Raw genomic sequence first — 25,132 nt, forward strand, 5'->3', positions numbered from 1 at the left:
TGTTCCAAGCCTTCTTCACACTTTTTTCTTCCCATCATTCTGGTACAGATTAAACTTCGTTTCATCCATCCACAGAATGTTTTTCCAGAACTGGTCTGGCTTTTTTAGATTTTTTTTTGCAAAGTCTAATCTGGCTCTTCTATTCTTCAGGCTTATGAATAGTTTGCACCTTGTGGTGAACCCTCTGTATTTGCTCTCCTGAAGTCTTCTCTTGATTGTAGATTTTGACAATGATACGCCCACCTCCTGGAAAGTGTCTTTCACTTGTCTGGATGTTGTGAATGTGTTTTCCTTTACCATTGAGAGGATCCTGCGATCATCCACCACTGTTGTCTTCTGTGGACGTCCATGCCTTTTTATGTTGCTGAGTTCACCAGTGCATTTCTCTTTCCTCAGAATGTACCAAACTGTTGATTTGACCACTCCTAATGTTGCTGCTATCTCTCAGATGAATTTGTTTCATTTTTGAAGCCTTACAATGGCCTGTTTCACTTGCATGTACAGCTCCTTTGAATGCATGGTGTAGGTTTACAGCAATAGATTCAAAATGCAAGCACAGTGGCTAAATGGTTAGCACTTCTACCTGGCAGTACTAGGGTAGTTGGTTTGAATCCCAACCATGGCATCACCTGCCTCAAGTTTGCATGTTCTCCCTGTGCCTGCGTGGGTTTCCTCCAGGTACTCCGGTTTCCTCCCACACTCCAAAGACATGTTGGTAGGTTAATTGGTTCCTGTCTAAACTGGCCTGTATGAATGTGGGTTAGGGACCTTAGACTGTATGCCCCTTGAGGGTTAGGGACTGATGTGAATGTACAATATATATATGTAAACCGCTGTGTAAATTGAAGTACCTGAAATAAATACAATAAACAAATGCCACTCTTAGAATCAACTCTAGACCTTTTAATTGATGAAGAAATAATGAAGGAGTAGCCCAAACCTGGCCATGAAATAGCTTTTTATTTCAATCGTCCAAATACTTTTGGTCCCTTGAAAAAGGGGGGATGGCTACTCTTAAGAGCTGTAATTCCTAAACCCTTCCTCCAATTTGGATGTACATACCCTCACATTAAACCCGAGAGTGTGCACTTTCAGCCCATATCCATTATAGAACTATAGCTTGAATATGTTTTGGTAAATACCTGAAAAAGAATTAAATTGTGCCTGTGTCCAAATATATATGGACCTAACTGTATGCCATGCTAATAAATTGAACAGTTATGAATAAACAATTTCAAATGAAAGTCCAACATAAACTCAGTGTCCATGTGTCACGGATCCCCCACACACCACGCCCACAGCGACTAGCTAACCGCGGCGCGCACATGCGGCCGTGACAGGGGGTACGAGGGAATAAAGGGGACTTAACTTTGAATATATATAAAACCGTATATAAGATCAGCCGTGACACACTTTCACAGCCCGCACTACCTTTGGCCACCACCAAATGGAGACTCCACTCCAATCCAGCTGGTCGACCACACACTGGCAGATGCAAACCTTATATACAATCTGGTGCACTGATTAGAGTTGAGGACCAGCTTAGTAATTACACACCCTTCTAAGGTCCCTCCAGCTATTCTAAAGCTTGAACCCCGGTGTTAATCACTCTTCCACTGTCCACATCCCCCCCGAACCAGACACACCACAAAAGGTAGCCTGCCACCACCCAACAGTTTATCCGTAGAACGGTCTGCTGGGACACCCCACACACACAGATCTCCGTCTGGCCGATCTGTTACCTTTTACAATCTGCACGCAATCTGCCCACACACAGTGCAATTGTATACAGATTGGCAATGAGCTTGACCGAGCATTTAAAGGCACTAAAATACGACACAATCTAATCTAATCCAATCTAATCTCTCCGAAGATATGAGCACGTGCTTAAATACACAGAAGTCACTAATTATTTTGAGACTTAATTTCCCAAAAGTGGGCAGTGCATAAAAAAATGTACAAAATATAAAAAGTTACAGAAATACAAAAAATACAAGAAGACACACAAATGAATATTCACTATAAAATAAAAGGGGATAAAAGACAGAAGTAAAACTTTACCAGTATTTACCCTGCGACTGGAGCAAGTCAGAGAATCAGCAATCCGTTGGTCGATCGAAACCAGCTCCGTACGAATAGCAAATGTCCCAGTGTCTGGGTGCCCCATTTATGGGGATATGGACGTAGGCGGGACATTAGCCCTCGGCCAATTGACAATGGGGGGGTGTTCCTGAACCTGCCCACTGGATGTTCTGGGTGTTGACCTGCCCAAGTTCAATTGGGCCAAGACCGGCTTGAAACACCAAGTCCGGGATTGGATTTCCGACACCAGCGCATCAGTCCGATCACGACAGTACCAAACACCATTCGACTGTTGCCATCCAGCGCTACCTAACCATTTCCTGCATTTTCCTGGCCTTCTGCCTACCCCCCAAATATGATTTTTAGTGTCGATGTCACCTACAGAATGCCCTATAAGAAGGGAGCATGTTCATCTCTCTGCAACTAATATTTTAGCTTTTATGAGAGATTGAACATACCCCTTTTGATGCATGGAGGAAGCAGGAATGTCTGGGGGGCCACTTTCTGTAAACTGGTTTCACCAGAAGGTGACAACCTTATTAACACAAAAGGTGTCACATCCCTGAAGCAGGGCTTTCCAGCCTAATTGATGCTAATTGTACCTCATTTCCCCAATGACAATGGACTGAATATACATCCTTAATGACAATGGAATGTCCCTACAGAATATACATCTTTAATGACAATGGAATGTCCCTACAGAATATACATCCTTAATGACAATGGAATGTCCCTCCAGTTACGATTACATATTGCTACTGATCACATCTTACCTACTCAAATCTGTGCATTTATGTCACATGCACGTTACATCATTCACATGTACGTTACACCAAACAAAAAAAAACTGTCAACCACTGTGTGGGTCCTTTCTAAAAGATGGTGCTCTTTAACACACTTAAGACTGTGCTCTTCCACCAAGGCACATATACACTATATTGCCAAAAGTATTGGGGCGCCTGTCTTTACATGCACATGAACTTGAATGGCATCCCAGTCTTAATCTGTAGGGTTCAATATTGAGTTGGCCGACCCTTTGCAGCTAGAACAGTTTCAGCTCTTTTGAGAAGGCTGTCCACAAGATATAGGAGTGTGTCTCCCCCATGTTACTGTTTTCTGCCCCCACATTACTGTCCTTAGCTCTGAGAGGATGACTGAGACAGCTGGGGGGAAAAAAGGCTCTTAAATAGCAGGACTGTATGGTTCCGGATGGGACAGTGATCGGTCCACCATTTAGTAATGCCTGGTCTATGGGAATGTTAGACCATTCTTGAAGAAGCGCATTTGTGAGGTCAGGAACTGATGTCAGACAAGAAGGCCTGGCTCGCAGTCTCCGCTCTAATTCATCCCAAAGGTGTTCTATCGGGTTGAGGTCAGGACTCTGTGCAGGCCAGTCACGTTCCTTCACCCCAAACTCACTCATCCATGTCTTTATGGACCTTGCTTTGTGCATTGGTGTGCAGTCATGTTGGAAAAGGAAGGGGCCATCCCCAAACTGTTCCCACAAAGTGGGGAGCATTAAGAGTTCCCTTCACTAGAACTAAGGGGCCAAGCCCAACCCCTGAAAAACAACCCCCCACACCATAATCCCCCCAACACTAAACTTGACACTTGGCACAATGCAGTCAGGCATTACTGTTATAGCAACTGCCAAACACAGACATGTCAATTGGATTGCCAGACAGAGAAGCGGGATTGGTCACTCCAGAGAACATGTCTCCACTGCTCTAGAGTCCAGTGGCCGTGTGCTTTACGCCACTGCATCAGATGCTTTGCATTGCACTTTGTGATGTAAGTCTTGGATGCAGCTGCTCGGCCATGGAAATCCTTTCCATGAAGCTCTCTACGCATTGTTGTGCTAATCTGAAGGTCACACGAAGTATGGAGGTCTTTAGCTTTTGACTTTTGCAGACAGTTGGCAACTTCTCCGAATTTTGCTCTTCAGCATGCGCTGACCCCGATCTGTCATTTTATGTGGCCTACCACCTTGTGGCTGAGTTGCCGTTGTTCCCAGTTGCTTACACTTTGTTATAATAATACCACTAATAGTTGACCGTGGAATATTTAGTATCAAGGAATTTCATGGATGGACATTGCACAAGTGGCAACCTATCACAATACCACGACTGAATTCACTGAGCTCCTGAGAGCGACCCATTCTTTCAAAAATATTTGTCGAAGCAGTCTGCATGCCTAGGTGCTTGATTTTTCACCTGTGGCCATGAAGGTGATAGAAACTCCCGAATCCAATGATTTCGAAGGGTGTCCCAATATGTTTGGCAATATAGTGAATGCGCTTACCACAATGAGTGTGACTCTGAACCTTAGAGCAGTCAAAACACGCTCTATTTGAAGATAATGAACATCATGATCTCTCTGGAGATCGTGATGTTGCCATGCATGCACGGCCGCCATCAGGATTCCAGAACACTGCACTACGGTATGGTGTTTTTTCTCCTAGAAGAATGTATTTGTAACCATTTTAAATAAACCTTTTTTCATATGGATTCACACTATGAAAGTTTGTTGCTCCCTTTTTTTAATCTTTCTGAGAACGTACTGATTAATTGGGAAGCTGTCTGAGCAGCGCTGAGTGTCCATTTATGTGAGACTCTGGATCATATCTTCAAATACAGTGTATGTTTGACTTCTCTAAGGTTGAGAGTCACACTCATTGCGGTAAGCGCATATATGTGCCTTGATAGAAGGAGCACTTGGGTGTTTTACATGTTTTAAGAGCACCATCCTGTAGAAAGCACCACACTGTGGTGGACAGTTTTTTTTTTTTTTTTACATGGACACGAAGTTTATGTTGGACTTTTATTCAACATTGTTTATTCAATACTGTTCACTTTATTAGTGTGGCATATGTTTTAAAATTAAAAACTGTTATTGTTCATAGCAACTTCATTACAATTATTGTTTACCACCAATATCTGTAGCACTGATACAAACTAATGGCTCTGGACCGCTGTCCCCTTTGATATGGCTCCCTAAAGCTTTTCACTACATGTCTATCCAAGTAACTGCTGAATCTCACACTTCCGATAAATACTCATCTGCCCCGCTGTTGGCTGAACATAGGTCACAGGAGTGCATAACGAAGTACACTCCTGTGACCTACAGGAGAAATAGGACCAAGAGAGCTTTGGCCCTACTTCTCCTTTAATGAGCCTAGGGCTTTGTCTGCTCCACTCCAGCCGAGAGCCAGGGTTGAATCCTCTTAAAATGAAATCTGTCTTGTACATTCATAGTAAAGCAATAGGTTCGCTGAAATTGTATGATAAACATGAACTTCTCTTATTTGCACTGTTACACCAATGAGTGCATTCCATTCAACATGTACACAAAAACACCTGTCAATCATGCCATAGATCCAGGGAGCTTTCTGTGCACATCTCAAGTAGACTTGGTCAGTTTACCTATGTTAGCAATAGAACTACTCCCATCTACAATATGTTATGTAGAAGAGGAGAGCGGAGGTGTTCTTCCAAAGACACATTACATCGGATGAGCACTGTCACCCTAATACAGGAAGGGTTTTACTGGTAGGATCACCAAGTCAAAATTAAGGGGGAAAAAAGCCTGAAAAAATTATTACAGTCACCACATCCAAAGACTGAGAAGCTGCAACACATTACATTTTCTTCTTTGGATTTAGATACACTTTAACTGTTGCCTTTCCCAGCTACATATACAAAGCTTTGCTTTGCTTTCCAATGGCTGTATTTATTAGGTCCCTTTCACACGGGCAGTTAGATTTCAGCTTTTAGCTGCGGTTAGAGGAACTTACCGCAGCTAAATGCAGACAATGCATCCCTAAGGCTCCATTCATACACTGCGTTTAGCAACGTTTTCATAACATACAGTTTTATTCGTTTAGGAAAAATAAAGTTGACGGAGTCCAGGAGCGATGTACCGCAGCTATCTGTACATAAATGCAGTTAATCGCAGTACAGAAAATAAGTAAACAGTTGCATTAAGAAAAGGCAAGAATTTACTACTGCAGTTAAACGCAGCCATATGTAAACGCACGCAATCACAGATAAACGCAAGTGATCTGTGTGCCAGGAGTGTTGAAATTTCAAAATAAAAAAACCTGCATTTAAAAGCGGCAGAACAACCGCCCATGTGAAAGGGGCCTTAAGACTCATAAGCAAGGGAGGAGAAGCTGAGTAAGCTTGAAATCATCACATGGAGCTTTCACATTACAAGAAAGTCTCATGCTGCTGACAGCGATGGGCATCTGAGTGACCAAGCACATTCTCTGTCACATAGGAAGAATGGGGGTGCCTCTTATACTTGCCTCCCACCATTACATCCATGGGTCCCAGGTATTTATCACCAGTTGAATAGACCAGTGGAGCAAACAAGGAAATGTATGTGCAGCTGGACAGGGCATTTATTAATTGAACCCATTGCTTTGCCCTGCACATAAACAAGGCAAAGATTTTACTTTAAAGCATTTATCAGTGTCAGTTATATACAGTGAGGAACAGAAGTATTTGAACACCCTGCAATTTTGCAAGTTCTCCCACTTAGAAATCATGGAGGGGTCTGAAATTCACATTGTAGGTGCCTTCCCACTCTGAGAGACAGAATTTAAAAAAAAATCAGGAAATCACATTGTATGATTTTTAAAGAATTTATTTGTCTTGCATTGCTGAACATAAGTATTTGAACATCTGAGAAAATCAGAGTTAATATTTGGAACAGAAGCCTTTGATTGCAGAAGTCAAACGTTTCCTGTAATTCTTGACCAGGTTTGCACACACTGCAACAGGGATTTTGGCCCACTCCTCCACACAGATCTCCTCTAGATCTGTCAGGTTTTGGGGCCGTCGCTGAGCAACACAGAGTTTCATCTCCCTCCAAAGATGTTCTATTGGATTTAGGTCTTGAGACTGGCTAGGCCACTCCAGAACCTTGATATGCTTCTTACGGAGCCACTACTTGGTTATCCTGGCTGTGTGATTCGGGTCGATGACATGTTGGAAGACCCAGCCACGACCCATCTTCAATGCTCTGACTGAGGGAAGGAGGTTGTTGCTCAAAATCTCACAATAAATGGCCTCATTCATCCTCTCCTTAATACAGTGCAGTCGTCCTGTCCCCTTCGCAGAAAAGCACCCCCAAAGCATGATGTTACCACCCCCATGCTTCACAGTAGGGATGGTGTTCTTGGGATGCAACGCATCCTTCTTTTTCCTACAAACACGACGAGTGAAGTTTAGACCAAAAAGTTCTACTTTGGTCTCATCTGACCACATGACTTTCTCCCATGCCTCCTCTGGATCATCCAGATGGTCACTGGCAAACTTCAGATGGGCCTGGACATGTGATGACTTGAGCAGGGGAACCTTCCGTGCAATGCATGATTTAAAACCATGACGGTGTAGTGTTCTACCGACAGTGACCTTTGAAACTGTGGTCCCAGCTCTCTTCATGTCATTGACCAGCTCCTCCCTTGTAGTTCTGGGCTGATTCCTCACCTTTCTTATCATCAGTGATACCTCATGAGGTGAGATCTTGCATGGAGCCCCAGTCCGAGGGAGACTGACAGTCGTCTTTAGCCTCTTCCGTTTTCTACCAATTGCTCCAACAGTTGATCTATTTTCACTAAGCTGCTTGGCAATTGCCCCGTAGCCCTTTCCAGCCTTGTGGAGGTCCACAATTTTGTCTATGTTGTCTTTTGACAGCTCTTTGGTCTTGCCCATGGTAGTAGTTGGCGTCTGACTGACTGTGGGGTGGACAGGTGTCTTTAAAGAGCTCAGACAGGTGCTACTAAGTTAGATTAATGAGTGGAGAAGAGGTGGACTTTTTAAAAGCACAGTAACAGGTCTTTGAGAGCCAGAATTCTTGCTGTTTCTTAGGTGTTCAAATACTTATGTTCAGCAGTGCAAGACAAATAAATTCTTTAAAAATCATACAATGTGATTTCCTGAATTTTTTTTTTAATTCTGTCTCTCAGAGTGGGAATGCACCTACAATGTGAATTTCAGACCCCTTCATGATTTCTAAGTGGGAGAACTTGCAAAATCGCAGGGTGTTCAAATATTTCTGTTCCTCACTGTAAAACTGAAAGATAGCAAACATTAAGACCTGAGTATGTTTACTCTTTATTCCTTGGGTTAACTCCCTTCCCTTTTTTTTTGCTGAATAACCTACCGTATGTTAATATTCCCGCTCCCCTCCCTTTTCATTTTCCCTTGGAAGCTGGACATATTTTCTTATTTCTATTCCAATCTGCTAATTGGAAGAGCAGCGTCCAGGAAAGGCAACTCGGCACCCTTGTGCCCATATGTAGGCTGCCATCCAACTCATTTTCTAAAACCATTGCCGCCTGAACCACTAAATAAACACACACACTGTTTCAAACCATCAAATCTGTTTCGAACGCACGCATGTATATAAATATAGAATCTCTCCCACTTGTGTGACTCGAGCTAAGCTGCCAATATGCAGAATAAAAATAATAATAATAATTGGGGAAAATAAAAAGCCATGCTAGCAGCAGCCCACTCCTTTTGCAGCCAGAATCAGCCTGGGCTCTGTTAATGACTCTTTTGTGTTCATTAAATCTGACGTCAAATGTATTGCATTCACTCAGCTTTCCGCACCCTCTGTTGCGTGCTGATATAGATCAGGAGAAGGTACCACGTTCAGGCAGTTATAGTAATTTACTTAATGGTCACTATTGCATTAGCCAACCGAGAAGAAAAGAATGCAGCTGTGTTGTTTGGAGTACATATTTATAGTGCTACGACATCTTAAAGAGAGCCTGCACTCAGACCATGCAAACTAAAGTAATTCCCTTTTCTGAACAAGCAGAAAAAGCACTTTAAGGGCCAGTGCAAACCGCATGCAGTCCAGGGCAGTTTTGTTCTGCATCAAAAACGCATTGATAGGTTACATGGTTTCCATGGTTTGGCATAGTTCACACCAGTGCGGTTAGTTCCAGTGCATTCTAGAGAGAAAAAAAAAAAAGAAATAGAACATGCTGCAATTTTTCTGCACTGAACTGTACTGGAACACATAACGCACCAAAAATGCATCAAAAATGCACTGTAACACACATCCTTATTTAAGTTGAAGAAAAAAAAGGGGAAAAAATTTACTGGAATACATCAAAAACATGCATAAAGAAATGCATCCGGACAGTTTCTGTGGTGTGAACCAGCCCTTAATCAAGCCACCATTCATCTCTGGGTCTATAAGGATTTTGGTGTTGGAGTATCTCATCTGTTCTCGAAAGCACAGAATTTGTTTTCTAAACTCCGCTATACTGAATGCACCTTACAGGTAAACACACAGTGTCGGAAATACCAAATAAAATCATAAAATGCATGTATATGTATTTATATAAGTCCTGTAAATGCATGTAGGCATATAAATGCATTTAACCATAACATATGTGTCATTGTCTGTGTGAATGAGGCCTTAGTTTTTTTTTTTCTTCTAGGATCTATGAGAATTAATAATCTCACTTCAAAAGTAACTAGAGAGGTCAGGAAGGGCCTGTTTTAAATCTTATTTAACTTTTGTTAAAGCCCATCTCTGGGGGAAAACAAAAACTTCTTCCTTGCAGTGGGGCTGCCTGCTCATTTAGGCTACATGCACACTGGGTGTTTTGATAATTCTGGTAACGTTAGTTGTGCAAAATCACATTAAAAACTTGAGTTTTTCACAGGGCTGTGGAGTTGGTAGATAAATGTTCCGACTGCGACTCCTCAGTTTTGTGTACCTCCGACTCCCTGACTCCGACTCCTCTGTATTAACTAGTTGCCGACCGCAGATAGCCGAATGACGGCTTCACTGCGGCCGGGCAGTTCTGGGTGGACGTCATATGACGTCCCCCAGAACGCGCTCTCCTGCGCGCCCCAGGGGGCGCGCACCCGGCGATCTCTGTGATCGCTGTGTCCTACGGACACAGCTGATCACGAGATGTGGTAAAAGGCCAATCATACCGGCCTTTTACCACGTGATCAGCGGTGTCCAATCACACGCTGATCACAGGGAAATGCAAGTGCCGGTTCTCGGCTGCACTTTACTCACGCTGTCAGATCGTGAGGAAAGTACTGCCGAGAACCGGCAGTTGTCAGAGCGAGGATCGGCACGGATCATCAGGGCACTGATGATCAGTGCCCTGATGATCGGTGCCCAGCAGTGCCACCCACAAGTTCCGCCCACCTGTGCCCAGCAGTGCGCCCACTAGTTCCGCCCACCTGTGCCCAGCAGTGCACCCACCTGTGCCACTCTGCAGTGTCACACACCTGTGCCCAGAAGTGCCACCTACCTGTGCCCAGCAGTGCCACCCACCTGTGCCCACCCACCTGTGCCCACCAGTGCCACCCACCTGTGCCCACCCACCAGTGCTGTCCACCAGTGCCACCCACCAGTGCAGCCCAGCAGTGCTGCCAGTCAGTGCCGCCAGTCAGTGCCCAGCAGTGATGCCAGTCAGTGCCATCTATCAGTACCCATCATCAGTGTCACCTATCAGTGCCGCCTATCAGTGCTGCATATTAGTGCCGCCTATCCGTGACACCTCATTAGTGCTGCCTATCAGTGCCGCCTATCCGTGCCACCTCATTAGTACTGCCTATCAGTGCCCTTTAGTGCTGCCTATCAGTGCCGCCTATCAGTGCCCATCAGTGCTGCCTCATCAACGCACATCAGTGAAGGAGAAAAATTACCTGTTTGAAAAATTTTATAATAGAAACAAAGAAACTTTTTTTTTTTTTTTCAAATTTTTTGCACTTTTTTAATTTATAGCGCAAAAAGTAAAGCGCCCAGTGGCGATTAAATACCACCAAAAGAAAGCTCCATTTGTGAGAAAAAAATGATCAAAATTTCATATGGGTACAATGTTGCATGACCGCGCAATTGTCAATCAAAGTGCGGCAGCGCTGAAAGCTGAAAATTGGCCTGGTAAGGAAGGGGGTATAAGTGCCTGGTAGGCAAGTGGTTAATATGCGAATGTATTTTATACATTCCTTGAAGGAAAGAAAGGCAACATACATGTCATTACCACAGGACTACTGGCTGGGAAGCCAACAGTCTACTGTATTGAACAGTTTAAGCAAAAGACAAACACAATGAAAACAAAGTTTTATAAAAAAAAATTTATTACCCATGGGCGCTGTGTTCCCTGTAACAGCAGAACACAACACTATGGAAAGTATAAGTATTGCCGCTCCTAATTGTGCGTTGCGTGCCATATAGTGAAGCACATGAAAAGCATGCTTCTTCACGGTCACTTAACGTGTTCGTTTTGCGGTTACGTGAGGCACTGCATGCATTGGTCTTTATTCTTACAGTAGAGAAGTTGTTAATTATAACTTTTTGTGAATTGGGACATTTAAACTTGCTTTTTTTTTAATTCCAATCTAAATTTAATCAGAGTCGGAGTCGGAGCATTGTTTGCCGACTCCGACTCCAGGTACCCAAAATTTCCTCCGACTCCACAGCCCTGGTTTTTCAGCATTTTTTTTAGCGTTTTTGCATTAGCAATTTGCAGCGTTTGCATTTTTTAGCTTTTTTTTTTTTACCAAAAAAAAAATTTCTTTTTTGCGTTATAAACAAAGAGCAAAAACTTTGAAAGAAAAAAAAAAGTTTTTCTTTGTTTCTATTCTAAAGTTTTACCTTCCTAAAGCATAATCTCCCGCTCTACACAATCACACCTTATTGAGGTCATCAGTTTTCGGCAGCAGCTATATTTGTGTGCAATTATTTTCAAGGATGAAGCACACAAAGAGCAAAATTAGAATACATCTAATGAGCACCTTGAGAATTCATTGAGAATTGGTACTACATCCATCCAACCAGATATTGATGCGTAAGTTTATCGTAAACAGTGGCAAATATTGCACTAGTTTTATGTTGCCCTGTTTTACTTTCAGAATAAAAAATATTACAAAAAAATGAAGCTTTATTACTCAGCTAGGCACATTATCTATATTAGTGATCATTAATTTGTGATCTGCTTGACTTTTTCTGCTCATCAGCTATCCTTATTGTAGGTGTATTTTATGTGTAACTCAAGACCATTCCGCTTCTTCCAATGTGGACAAGAAAGTCAAAAGGCTGGACACCCATGTCTTAAAAGATTACAAAAGGGTTTCCCACTTATTTCATGATGGCATCTTTTAAAAAGGTATACAAAAAAGTAAGGAAAACCAGTCCCTCTATATTAGAAAACCAGTCCTAAATATTGTTGTTCTACCCAGAGATAATCAATGTCTGTGGTACCTGCCTGGTCACCTTAAATTAGAAAGTGTGAGGCAGCGCTACCCCAAAAAGGGTTGATAATTTGAATTACAGACTACCCATTCAAGCTGTTACCCTTACAAGTGTATCACACCAAAAATACGTAAGTGACTGAGGCAGCGCTAGATAATATCATATTAAATAAAATGCAGTGACAAACCAATAACTCATATATTAAAAATGCAAAATAAACAAAAATAATAACTAATAACCACTCCAAAGAAATAATGCTCCACCCAAGATAATGTCCATAAAATTATACAGTTCCAAATAGTGATTACAAAACACAAATATTTTTTGTTTATTTTGCATTATTTTTTATATAAGTTATTGATGGTTTGTCACTGCATTTTATTTAATGTGATATTATCTAGCGCTGCCTCAGTCACTTATGCCTGCTCACGTTGCTTCTTCTCCTATACACCCTGCATCAAGATAAACTTGTTATGACAGCATAAATAACCCTGCAAGCTTGAATGTACAAAACACTTGGTATCTGGAGAATGGCTACATTATGGCTGTATGTTCTAATGTCAGAACTGAGTAAGGGAGGGTTATAACTTCTGTTTTGTTTTTTTTTGTGGTCTTAATCTATTGGTTCCAATCCATCATACGGTCACAAAATCTAAAATCAAAACTACTGCTTTAATAGGTAACTTACAGACCATGACCGTATTTAATTTGCTTAAACAAAAAAAAAAAAGACCCATCTATGGTCAGCCCAAGTCCTTGCTAGCATCTCCAAACTCAATTAGAATAGACTGCAAAAGAACAGGACCACAGTTTCCAGGGTCAGCTTCAGCATTTTCCTTGCATGTTTTTGGGTATTTTTTGCAAAGTGAATTTCACCACATTCACTAAGTTCTGAGGGAAATTCCCTTGCAAAGTGCAAAATCTCTTGCAAAGCGAACAACCTAAGTGCCTATAATAGATCAACCCCACACTGTGATTGGTTGTTATGGTATTCCGTAACAACTAATCAATGACACTGAAAATCAAAATGTAACCCATGACGACCCAGCAGGTTTGTTGAGATTTTTTGAATTTTAATTTATTTTTGATGGCAGCCCAGACAAACCCACACACCACCCTGGTTGAGAAAAGCTGGGTTACAGTGAAGCACCACCCACATTTACTGACACATGGTGACAAAGTGATTCATCTTGATATAAAGAACCTTTCCAGACTCTGTAAAGTACAGTCCAGTCAAAAAAAAAAAAAACATTATATATGATAAATAGAAATTTATATATGATTTTTTTGTTTGTCATTTCTTTTTTCATATTAGAGCTACAAAACCAAAAAAATTATGCAAACGTAAATGTTTCTATACAAACAGAATTTCAGGTTTGCATCAGTATTTCTTAGTAAACAAACAAAAATAGGTTAGAAAAATACATACATACATACATAGTAATTAGCTGCTACTGACAGCTGCAGTGAATACCGTGAGGTTGATTAAAGTAGAAACTGTTCAGCCATGGATGTCCTGGGAGTCGAGCTCAACATGACCATGGGGGGGGGGGGGGGGGGGGGGGGAAATAGTTATCAAATCAGTTTGGGCTCACAGTACTTCTGGACAGCATGGGCCTCACATGTCATTAAATGAGCATCTTACTGTCCAGGGCTGGATAACACACATCCAATATGTGAACTATGTAAACTAAAATAGACAATCTGTCATCCGTGTCATCTTCTTGGCTCTACAGAAATAATCATCTTCAGAAATCCTGGCTATGCAATGTGATGGCCAAAGCTGACAGATACTAGATATTATATCATCCAGGGGACAATAGGAACCATCATATGAGAGCCACACAAGCATGCTGATGCAGCCCTAAAAGCATTGCTCCTTACAACCCAGTCCTTTGACATTTGATTGATATCCTAGACTTGGAAGGTGACAGCAATGAAGACCTTTTATAATCATCAAAAGTAGGGGGTCTAAAAACTTTCTAACAAAGGGCTAGTTTATTATCCTTCAGAGTGGCCAAATTGTGGCCAGTAGGAGTATAAAATGTCCTGGAGTTGGCAACAATGCCCCATCATTGGTGTCAGTGGGAGGAATAGTGATCCGCGGTTGGTGTCAGTGAAAGTAATTTTGGCTCACTGTTAGGGCTCGTTCAGACTTGACTTATTTCTAACTCTTGCCAAATGCCCCTATAGCATCTGACAGGCGTTAGACAGGCCTTTGGCAAGCGTTTTTACCGCTCCCCAAATGCCCTATGCTTGGTTTTGAGGCGTTTGCCAAGCGTTACAACCGCACCACAAACGCCTATAATGAAGTTAAATGGTATTAATGCTCCGCAACCGCCTTGCAAACGCCTGCCAGGAGTTTGAGGAGCAGCACCATGGACTTGAATGGGAGGCTTCAACTCCTCCTGACTCGACATGAGGCGTCAGTTTTGCTACGATGCAACGTGACGCTAACGCTTCAGTGTGAACAGCACTGTGTTCTGCCATCTGCAGAATTTTCATAGGCGTTTGAGAAGCGTTAAAACGCTTCCCAAACGCCTGTCTGATGCCTGCTGACAAAGCTAGTGTCAGTAGGAGGAATTGTGCCCCAGAGTCCAGAAAAAGGCAAGCAAAGGCCCAAATCTGTCCCCTGGGTCATAGTTTAGGTACCACTGATCTATAGTGATAATTGACATATGTATAGGCACCTAAAAAACCAGCCGCAAACTCTTCAGCTACCTGTAGTTTCTTCATTTTAGACTGAAACAATTGAGTACTGTCCGTGATACTTTTTGTATTTGCACGAACAAACAATTTTCAGGACAAGCTTTCGGGGTATGTCTCCTTCTTCAAGGTCCAATGAGTGTTGTTTGGACCTTGAAGAAGGGGACATACCCTGAAAGCTTGTCCTGAAAATTGTATGTTAGTGCAAATAAAAAAATATCACGGACAGTACTCAATTGTTTCTGTCGCAAGTGCACTAATACGGCTACAATCACCTCAAGCTTCATTTTAGACTATAACTTGAGAATGCACCATTTACAGATTCAACTAATGAAAACCTAAGCACTGTACTTGCATATGAATTCCACCTAAAAGACCTGTTGGATAGCACAACATCTGTTCAAAAACACCCCCCACCCCTTTACTGCCAACAGACCTAATTCTAGAAAAAATCATGAGTCCCACTATGTGTGCCATGGCCAAGTCTTCCCATTCTCCTCCTCGCCAGTGCCAGTGTCACAAACTCCAGGCTTCACTCTCACTTTGGAACCAGTGTTCTGCATCTGTTACCTTGGAGACATGACTGTATCAGCAATCTACTGGGTTTAGCTTAGGACAATACTTGCCGCACACCATGTTCATCAGTTTGCGCTGCGCAGGCTGATGTCACCCGTAACCATGGAGCCTGCAGCGGAGACCCACTCTTGCCCTTTTCCACTGTAATGTGCATCCTTCATGCATGACACAAGATCATTTTAATCTAATTAGTGCTATGAGATGATGTACAGTATTCTATGTCAGTAATCATCACTGAATTGTTACAGCAACCAATTAGGCACAATAGGTGACACAAAGTTTACTAAACAAAGAAGAAAAAAAGGACAGTGGGCATAAGGATCAAAACGCCTCATCAGGTACAAATGGATACCCCTTGAAGACTGGATCCAACTACAACATATTGACAAGGAACTTACATTATGGTACTTCGCATAAATTTCATTTAATATAATTACATACCAGCATTGCTAATGCCATTTTCTGGTCCACATATTCCCAGAGTTCCCTGTGTAATTGTATTCTGCCATATTTAATTATCCATAGAGAGCTTTCTTCTATTTTCGGTGTGCCCCTGCTGCTTATGAAATCCCGTAAGACGTTGGTGAGGAAGACTGCTGACATCACATGACCTGTATAAAACAACACTGCCAGCACTGGTTTGTTTTATCAGTTCAGCACACAGCAGCAGGTAGTGAGAAGAGCCAGGTTCCTTAAACCACAACATACTGTACTTCATTTACAAGACAAGGGGTTCTGACTGCTGAATCTGAGAGCAGTTTTGCCCACATACACTACCCTCAGAGAAAAAAGTTCTTTTTTTTTCTCTGTGGGTAGTGATCGCAGCTGAGGGACTGTGATTGCATTTTTATAACACAAGGCAAAGTTTCTTCTTTTTTATCCTAAACTCTCTTCCTCTCATTTCTATGCATGGCAGCTTATCTGCCATGCATAGAAAAGCAGGGTCAAACAGATGGCTGCGGAGCACAGTGGAAGAATGCAGACGTGTTGCATTTTTGAACACCACGGTGTAAAAGTGTGATCGGGTCACACAGAAAACCGTTGTTTTCTGTGTGCCCTTGCTGAGAGCTGTATTTTTCTTCAATATAAAAACAAAGCCCTCTGCACTAGTGTGTTAAAGTGGTTGTAAAGGCTAAATGTTTTTTACCTTCATGAATTCTATCGAAAAAACCCTTCAGTGTACAGTTCCCCCCTCAGCCCCCTAATACTTACCTGAGCCTGATCAAGATCCAGCACTGTGCACGAGAGCTTCGACTCTTCCAAGTCTCTCTCTCTTCATTGGCTGAAACACAACAGCGAGAACCATTGTTCACACTTTGGGAAGCAACTTGCTCTGGGGGCACTCAGCAGGGGGAAGGGGCCAGGAATGCAGATGGGGGGCCCGAGAAGAAAAAGACCCGAAGTTTTACAACCACTTTAAAACAAGCACTCACTACAAAGCTGAATGTAAAAAACAAAAAAAAACAAAAAAAAACATTGCTGGCAATAAAAAAAAAAAAAGTGAAAAACCAGCATGGGGCTCCCCCCCCAATCCATACCAGGCCCTATGGGTCTGGTATGGATTTTAAGGAGAACCCCAAGTCAAAACTAAAAAAACAAACCCGAGGCGTGGACTACCCCCAAAATCCATACCGAAGATCAGGAAAGGGGGGGGTGGGGACGAGCGAGTGCCCCCCAGTCCCCCCCCCAAACCATAACAGGCCACATGCACTCAATCTGGGGGGGGGTCCCGACCCCAAAGCACCTTGTTGTTGATGAGGAAAAGGGCCTCTTGCCCACAAGCCTAGCCGGTGGTTGTGGGGGTCTATTAGGAATCTGGAAGCCTCCTTTAATAAGGGGGACCCCAGATGCTGCCCCACCCCCCATGGAATGAGTCTGTTGTACATAATACTCCTGCTCATTCACCCAAAAAGTGTAAGAAGTAAAAAGTAAATAAAAACACAACACAAATATTTGACAATTCCTTTATTAAAAAAATAAAAAGTCCCCTGGTGTAGATCCATCATCAATCACGATGCCCGCCGCCACCACCAACCCAAAAAAGAAAAAGAAAAAACCCTCTGGTCCTGACAAAGGCTTCGCTGTCTGGCAGCTCATAAATAACTAAGGGGTGGGGTCATCCAATGATATCACTCGGAGACCCCACCCCTTGTGACATCACTGACCCGGGGCATTCTGTTCTACACTTGGACAGGAGGCGGAGGCAGCATTTACAGTATCCTCTCCATTTTCCTCCTGCAACCGCTGAAAGCTGGCGTCTCCTCCTCTTCTTCCCGCCAGCATTCAGAAGCTCCAGGAGGAAAATATTAATTATGCTATCCAAAATAAAAAAAATGTGAAATTCTGAACCATTTAATTTCATTGTGGCTGGCAACCAGTTATTGAATCACTTAAGTGGCCCTCGCTTTTCAAGAGGTTGAGCACCCCTGACCTAGAACCTTTCTGCCAACCACAATTAATCAAAATTTTACTTGATTTTCAATTCTGGAGTGCAAAAATTACAGGTGGAAGCTGGTTGTCATGAACTAGCCATTTTCATGGTATCACACGTTCATATATAAGCCCAAAGTTTCAAAAAATATAAGGTGTCCCAAGTTCTAAATATTTTAAATTACATGACATTTTCTGGTAGTGTGCACACAAGCTGGTATAAACTTTTCTTGTAATACACAACATAAATTTTAAATCTTGTAATTTATCCAGCATATCCTACAGCAAACAAACATAAAAACACTTGCTTAAACCCTATATTGTAGAGCCCTACTGATTGTTTTTACTGCATTTGTACTGTACTGCATTTGAAAACCAAAACTGCACAAATGCTTTTAAACAACGAAGTCCGCCATATTACAGAACAAGCAATGTGTCCTCTTAGAAAGAAAACCATTCTACATATAAGAATATATAAAGTTAATACCTGTATCATGTAGAGCTGTGCAATCCGGTATTCTTCCACTGTCATGGGAAGTGGGATGCGATATTCCTTAATCAGCATCTTGAAGAAATCTCTGACCCTCCAAAGCTGTCAGAATTAGTCACCCAAGGAAATCCACTTACACGTTTTTAAATGATTGCCAGGGAAGTCATTTGGGGAAACCTGAAACAACAAGACAAGCATATGACAAAGTTATTTTTCCATCTGTCTTGTGGCGGGAACGTTATCACCCCTCTTCACATTCCACTCAAGAGAAACAAGTATACCATGAGTGACAGCATTAACCTTTTCAGTGCTTGGTGCTGCAACCACAAACTGTCACATGCTGAGGGTACAGGCAGCTGACAGCAAAGCACAACATAACAGTCACTGCTGATAGTGTGTAAAAATAAAGCTAAGTTATAATCATCATAAGACTGGTGAAATACAAAGCAATATGTATATAACAGGATTGCTCCTAAAAAAAAAAAAAAAAAAAATCCTACTTGAAACACAGTAACAGCCTGTAAGATGCATGCCTGTAAACATGGTGATATTTCCATATTATTATTATTAATTATACAATACAGTTCAGTACAAGAGGGATTGGAGGGCCCTGCTCCTTGTGGGAAAAGGTGTGTGCTGACATTAGTACTGGCCACCCACCGCTCCACTCAGCAGAATGTACCTGCCCCTAGACCAGCAAAAGTCATTATCAGGTGATCACAGCATCACAGCAGGCTAATTTTCAAGAAATTCAAGGTACTTTCAGGGATGCTACTGCATTTTAACCTCCAAAATCGTATACACAAGGGCGAGGGCTTATAAAAAATATATTTTATTTGAGATGCCAGAGTTTAGGTATAAGAGGGCTCTTACTTATTAACAATATACAGAAGATTGTTGTAAAAAACAGAGGGATTCTAGAGAAGCTCCTTCAAAGTCTTTCAACATTAAATAGAGAAACTGTCACCTCTCCCATTCAGGCCAGTTTATTCCCCCAGACGACCTTATACTCATATTGACAGTGTCCCCCTCACTCCTTCACCCCATCTCAGTCACCATAAAATACCCAGCGAGGGAGTGATCATGTCACACCCTAAGTATTGTGGCTGGCCATTAAATATGAGCACATGTTGACCCATACTTAGAGCCCTGGGCAGCCACAGAAGAAGGAGCAATGGAGAGAGCACTGTGAAGGTAAGTAAAAGGTAGTCCGTGACCCTGTCACTTTGCTCCAAATGGGCAAATCAAATACTTTGACATTTGTATTCAGCAAAAGGAGACCACCAGAAATACAGATTGGCTGATCCTTCCCTTCACCAAAACACAAATCCCCAGAAGTCCAGTGCCATGGTTGTTAGTCACCAGAAGAGCTCAGAAATCCACTTTAAAGCAGACCTTTACTCAAAAAATAAATAAATAAAACCCCACACACATTTGTCCCCTTGTCTTCCTCCCCCTCCCCAATATAAAAAGGCACATTTCTGAGTGTGCGTCAACAATTTTCTTTGACACTTCCAACCTCTACCTCCATTCTTGCTTCCTGGGATAATACAGCACATCAGCGCTAGATTTGCTGAGGATGTACACATCAGTTTATAAAGAATATATATTTCAATTGTTAATTTTATCTGCAAAATCAGCAAAAAAAAAAACTTAATCAAATCAATATTTTGTGCGACTACTCTTTGGCTTCAAATCAGCATAAATTCTTACACTTACACACTTTGTACAATTGCACAAAGTTAGGGATTTATTAAGATTAGAGTCAGGTGTATGATTAACCAATAGTACCAGGCAGGTGCTATTGATCATCAATTTCATATATAGGTTTAAACACAGTCATTAACTGAAACCAACAGCTGTGTAGGAGTCTTAAAACTGGGGGAGGAACAGCAAAACTCTGCTACTAAGGTGACATGGAAAGAAGGCGCCTCTAAGTGTAGTATTGGCAGTTTATTAACATGCAAGATAAAATTCCACTTAAAGGAAGTCAAAACAGTAAAAAAGTAATAGGTTTTTAGGACTGACGAGCATCCCTCCCACTCTCCCACCCCCTTTGCTGATATAAAACTGCCGGTGAGTCTTCGGGGCTTAGGTCTGATGAAGGAGTCCTTTTCTTCTTTATGCATGCTACGAAACGCGTTACTGCCTCCACCTCACATCACCTCCGACGTATGCGCTCAACCACTCCTCCTGAGGTTCTACAGCCATCTTATTTCCAACATCCCTGCATTCCACGGGTCACACTGCCGCTGAATGGCCCTTAAACCCATACCATCAGGAACATCAGTCAATTTACTATGATGAGCCTGTCATGTTTTGAATTCCTGTAAGTGGAATTTTATCTTTGTATGTTAATAAACTGCCAATACTACACTTAGAGGCGCCTTCTTTACATGTCTTTTTGTACTACAGCTTTGCCTTCAACTCTATGAAGAGCTGCCTCAGTGTCTGTTGGGCTTCCCTATCCTTGATATCCATTCTGGCACCCTAGTGGCTACAGAGGTCTGGTTCCAGCAGGAGTGCCCTATGGACTATACACTTTGCTACTATGGTTGTAGAACGCAGTTTCATGTCACAGGTCATACGCCATTGCAAGGCTAAACGGAGCTACAAAACACAAGATAGTTCAAAGCAGACTGGGTTTCAAGATGTGCTTGTCAAACTTTTTTGAAGAAGCACAAAGAAACTGGCAAGGTTGAGGACTGTAGATGCAATGCTTACTTCCCTTCAACATCGGAAGATGTCCAGCAGTGCCATCAGCACAGAACTGGTGGAAACCAGTGGGACCCAGGCACACCCATCTACTGTCCAGGGAAGTCTGGTCTTTATGGATGTCAAGTGGGGTTTTTTTTTGCTCCTTCTGTTGTATTTGGTGGAGGGGTTGGTGCCTGTGAGGACATTTATCACATATAAAGGGAGATAACTCTGCCATGCGAGTCATTTTCAAATCTTTGAGAGAGGAGATTTTTTAAGATTAGCTTTTACAAGTGGTCCTTACTTGTATTTTTCATTTTGCACAGTCCTGGAAAGGCTCTTTGGGGCAGACCTATTTGGAAAAAAGGAGTTATGGATGTTACGGCTCAGGGACGTAGGTTGGTGTGTAATACTCTGATTGTTTTGGAAATAATCCCTTTTTTCCTTCACCTGGATCTACTTTAATAGGTAGCCCTCCTCTTCTTTATTTTTTATTTCATTTTAGACAGCCCTCATCCTGCCTATATGACAGTGTGGGGTGTGTGGTGTTCTATATAGATTTAGACCAATGCCATTACATTCAAATATCCTCTTAGGTTATGGTTCCTACATTTCCTCAGTGGCTGCCTCCTGTGTGATTTTATATCCATCCCACAGGCCAGGCAGGGGGACCTGGTGAGAGCATAACTATCACTCCGTCTTGGAAATTTATGTGCCAGCCTGTTTTTGTTTCAGGTCGGTTGACGTTATTTGTGGTGTGCATGGTGTTCCCCCTCCCCTCCTTTCTGATCCTAAAGGGTAGACCCTGGATAGCCTTTTTCCCCATTCTGTGATAATTATTGTCAATTTGCTTCCAGATGGAATATTGCCTCTTCCCATCCCATTGACATGAAACGGCTCTCTTTATATGTCCTGAAGACGCGGAATTTCCAAAAAAATGAGTAGACATTTGCTGAAATGTCCACTCTAAATTTAATATTTACATAGGATTTTTCTGTTTGGTGGCTGCTTTTACTTTTGTACAAAATATGTTTTTATGACAAATAGCATATTGTGAGATCTCCTATATATAACACTGGTGAGGTACACTTAAAGTGTTACTAAACCCACAACAGTAAAATCAGTCTGTATATGCAGTAAAGCATGCTTGTTATACTCACTATGGAACCTAAGGGGTTAATCCTCTGCATTGTGTAAAAAGGCTGTTTGATCCTGACTTCTGATCCTCCCCTTTTATCTCCTGATAAGACATATTGTGTGGAGACATTCTGCACATGCTCAGTTTGGTGTGTATTGCTAGAGAGGTTTTTTTTTTTTTTCTTTGGAGAGTGCATGTGATCAGCCCAAGGCACTGTCCAGACAGAGGTCAGGTATTCTGCATCCTTCTAGAGCAGAAAGAAAACTCCTCCTACAAGCTTTAACCAGTATTCTGACGAACACCGATAGAAGTCACAAGACTGGTCTAACTGCTGAAGAGAAAAGGTATTCAGCTGTTTTTATTTACTAAAATAATTTAATTTCCATGTTCTATGTACTGTGGGAGACCAGATATAGTGAATGCAGAGTCCTGGGTTTAGGAACACTTTAATGTCCCACTTATTCCTCAGAGGGGTTTTTGCTCTGTTTTTGATTAGTGCAAGGGAAAGTTCCTACCAGCGTTACCATGTAGGAACTAACATTGGGTCCTAACAAAGTTGTGATACATAATTCAAAATTTAGTTTATTACTGAAACATTTCTCTTACGGTATTCATGATAGTAACTATCAAAATGTTGTATTATTTTATTACAGTATTATCACTCTGATATAATCTCAGACTAAAACCTTTTATAAGAAAAAAAGAAAAAAGGCAAGTGTATAAAAGGGTTTGACTTTAAGCATAGCTTTAGGCATAGTAAAGGTAAAAGCCACTGCAGCAACAACCATCACAAGAAGCAGTACTTGTAACACATTCATGCTTAAAAGCATTAATATAGCTAAATGCTTTCAGCTCCAGGATTTGTGACCCTCTTGCCCCAGTCTAGTACTATTTTCATCTCTTGATGACAGACCCCCTTATGACATACATCTGCACCTCTAGGATCTTTCAAAGACCAGTGTTCTCTACTCTTCTCATCTTACCAAGCAAAAATCAGTTAATATATGAAGGCTGAACTACGGGCAAGAAATCAAAGGCACTAATGAAACACGTATATGGGAAGTATACTTCTTTCCAAAGAATTGTTCATTTTGTTCAGTGTTGTGAGGCAGACAGCATAGCCAGGTCACCAACTTCATTGTTCTTCACTGCCGCTAAGTAATACTTCTGGGGTAAACATACCCCAGACTGCTGAATGGACAATGGTACAGCTGATCTATCCTCTTGCAGCATCTTTAGTGTCAACCTACAGTATATGCCCTGCTGCAAAAAAAAAGCCTTGAGGTTCATACTTCTGCACACCCTACCTCAGTGGTTCTCAACCTGTGGGTCGCGACCCCTTTGGGGGTCGAACAACCCTTTCACAGGGGCCGCCTAAGACCATCGGAAAACACATATTTCCAATGTGTAAAGAGCAGCTACTGTGTAGAAAGCAGCTACTGTGTAGAAAGCAGCTACTGTGTAGAAAGCAGCTACTGTGTTGAAAGCAGCAGTATTGGAGGTAAAACGACACTCATGAATTATAATTAATGGGTAAATAATTTTATGGTTGGGGTCACCACAACATGAGGAACTGTATTAAAGGGTCGCGGCATTAGGAAGGTTGAGAACCACTGCCCTACCTGCTTAAAACGTCAGTTTTTCATCAATGCACCGCTGCAATGCACAAGTCCACCCCACACCCTTCTATTTCTTAAAACATACTCACTTTAGGCTCCATGCTCTCTTCAACAATGGGTACTTTGTGGCGCCTGCCAGTATTGATGTTAAACTGGCCATACACGGACTGAAATTTGGCTAGTTCAGCAGGGATTGGCTAAATTCCAATCAGTGCATGGCGTTTGTTTGATCAACTGCTGTCAGAATATAATGTCCCAGCAGAGGTAATTCCTCCATCTAACTAATTTGTGTGCAAGGACAAATCTTTTTTTTTTTTCCAGCCTGCTAGCTGAACAAACGAAACAACCTATCTATTGCTACCTTAAGTTTTCAATTCAATAACTGTGTCTGTGCAGGACCTTTGATCCTAGGCCCAGGTTGCACATGGAGCTTCAACATCTGCTCAACTTGTGACTAAACACCCTATTAAGGCTGGCTATAGAGGAGTCTGTTTTTCGGTTCAACCAGAATACACTGATCATCTCTGCAGTCTATAGCCTACATTGCTAAATGAGCAGGAATTTTCCAACAGGGCGGCTGAACAGAAGTTTTTTGACAGATCAACGTCTGTTCAATCACAGTACCCATAATTTTGGCCAGTCCCTCCTGATATAAGCCAAGGGCACCAAAAGAACCAGTCCATACACTTGCAAAAGTTACTCACAGGTACTAAAAGATCCATATGCTTGATCATTCTTTGTTATGTTTGCATTATGTTTGGCCCTTTGGAGGTGCTGGAGCTATGTGAAGTTAACAATACTGGTGTATTACATAGCTGTGCACCAAACTCAATACGCATATACCCGAGTCTCTTGAAGGAAGTCCTGCCTGGGACCTGGCCTACTGATGCAATGTTCGGCCATATTGTTGGTTTGCGCTGTTAATCTCAACAGCTCCCCCAAAGAGGTCCCTCTGTGCAGAATATTTAACAAGATGACAAATGCACATCTTTCCACATGCTATCTGCATCCAGAATTTCTGTGTACTTTGCTTCAGAAAACTAGATTCATTAGTGCAATACAACTTCCAGTGAGCTAAGCAGGCTAATGCAGTGCAGAGTATGATCACTATATACAACCAGCAGTATTCACAGCAAATTCTTCTCTTTCCCGATA

At 42.0% G+C, this 25,132-nt stretch overlaps 1 protein-coding gene across 12 annotated transcripts in view; it reads right to left on the reverse strand.

The window, feature by feature from the left end:
- The window catches only part of PITPNM2 (phosphatidylinositol transfer protein membrane associated 2), a 450,474-nt gene that overhangs the window by 236,298 nt on the left and 189,044 nt on the right, over positions 1–25,132 (reverse strand). For all 12 annotated transcript variants that reach the window (XM_089661994.1, XM_089661992.1, XM_089661991.1 and 9 more), the window contains one exon: positions 18,521–18,700. In XM_089661994.1, the coding sequence (XP_089518120.1) occupies positions 18,521–18,598 (78 nt within the window). In that variant the 5' untranslated portion in view covers positions 18,599–18,700. The remainder of the gene's footprint in view (positions 1–18,520; positions 18,701–25,132) is intronic.

The sequence above is a fragment of the Staurois parvus genome, unplaced genomic scaffold (assembly GCF_062004578.1).
Source record: "Staurois parvus isolate SC_StPar_1 unplaced genomic scaffold, SC_StPar_1.0 ptg001418l, whole genome shotgun sequence".
NCBI classification, from domain to species: domain Eukaryota; kingdom Metazoa; phylum Chordata; class Amphibia; order Anura; family Ranidae; genus Staurois; species Staurois parvus.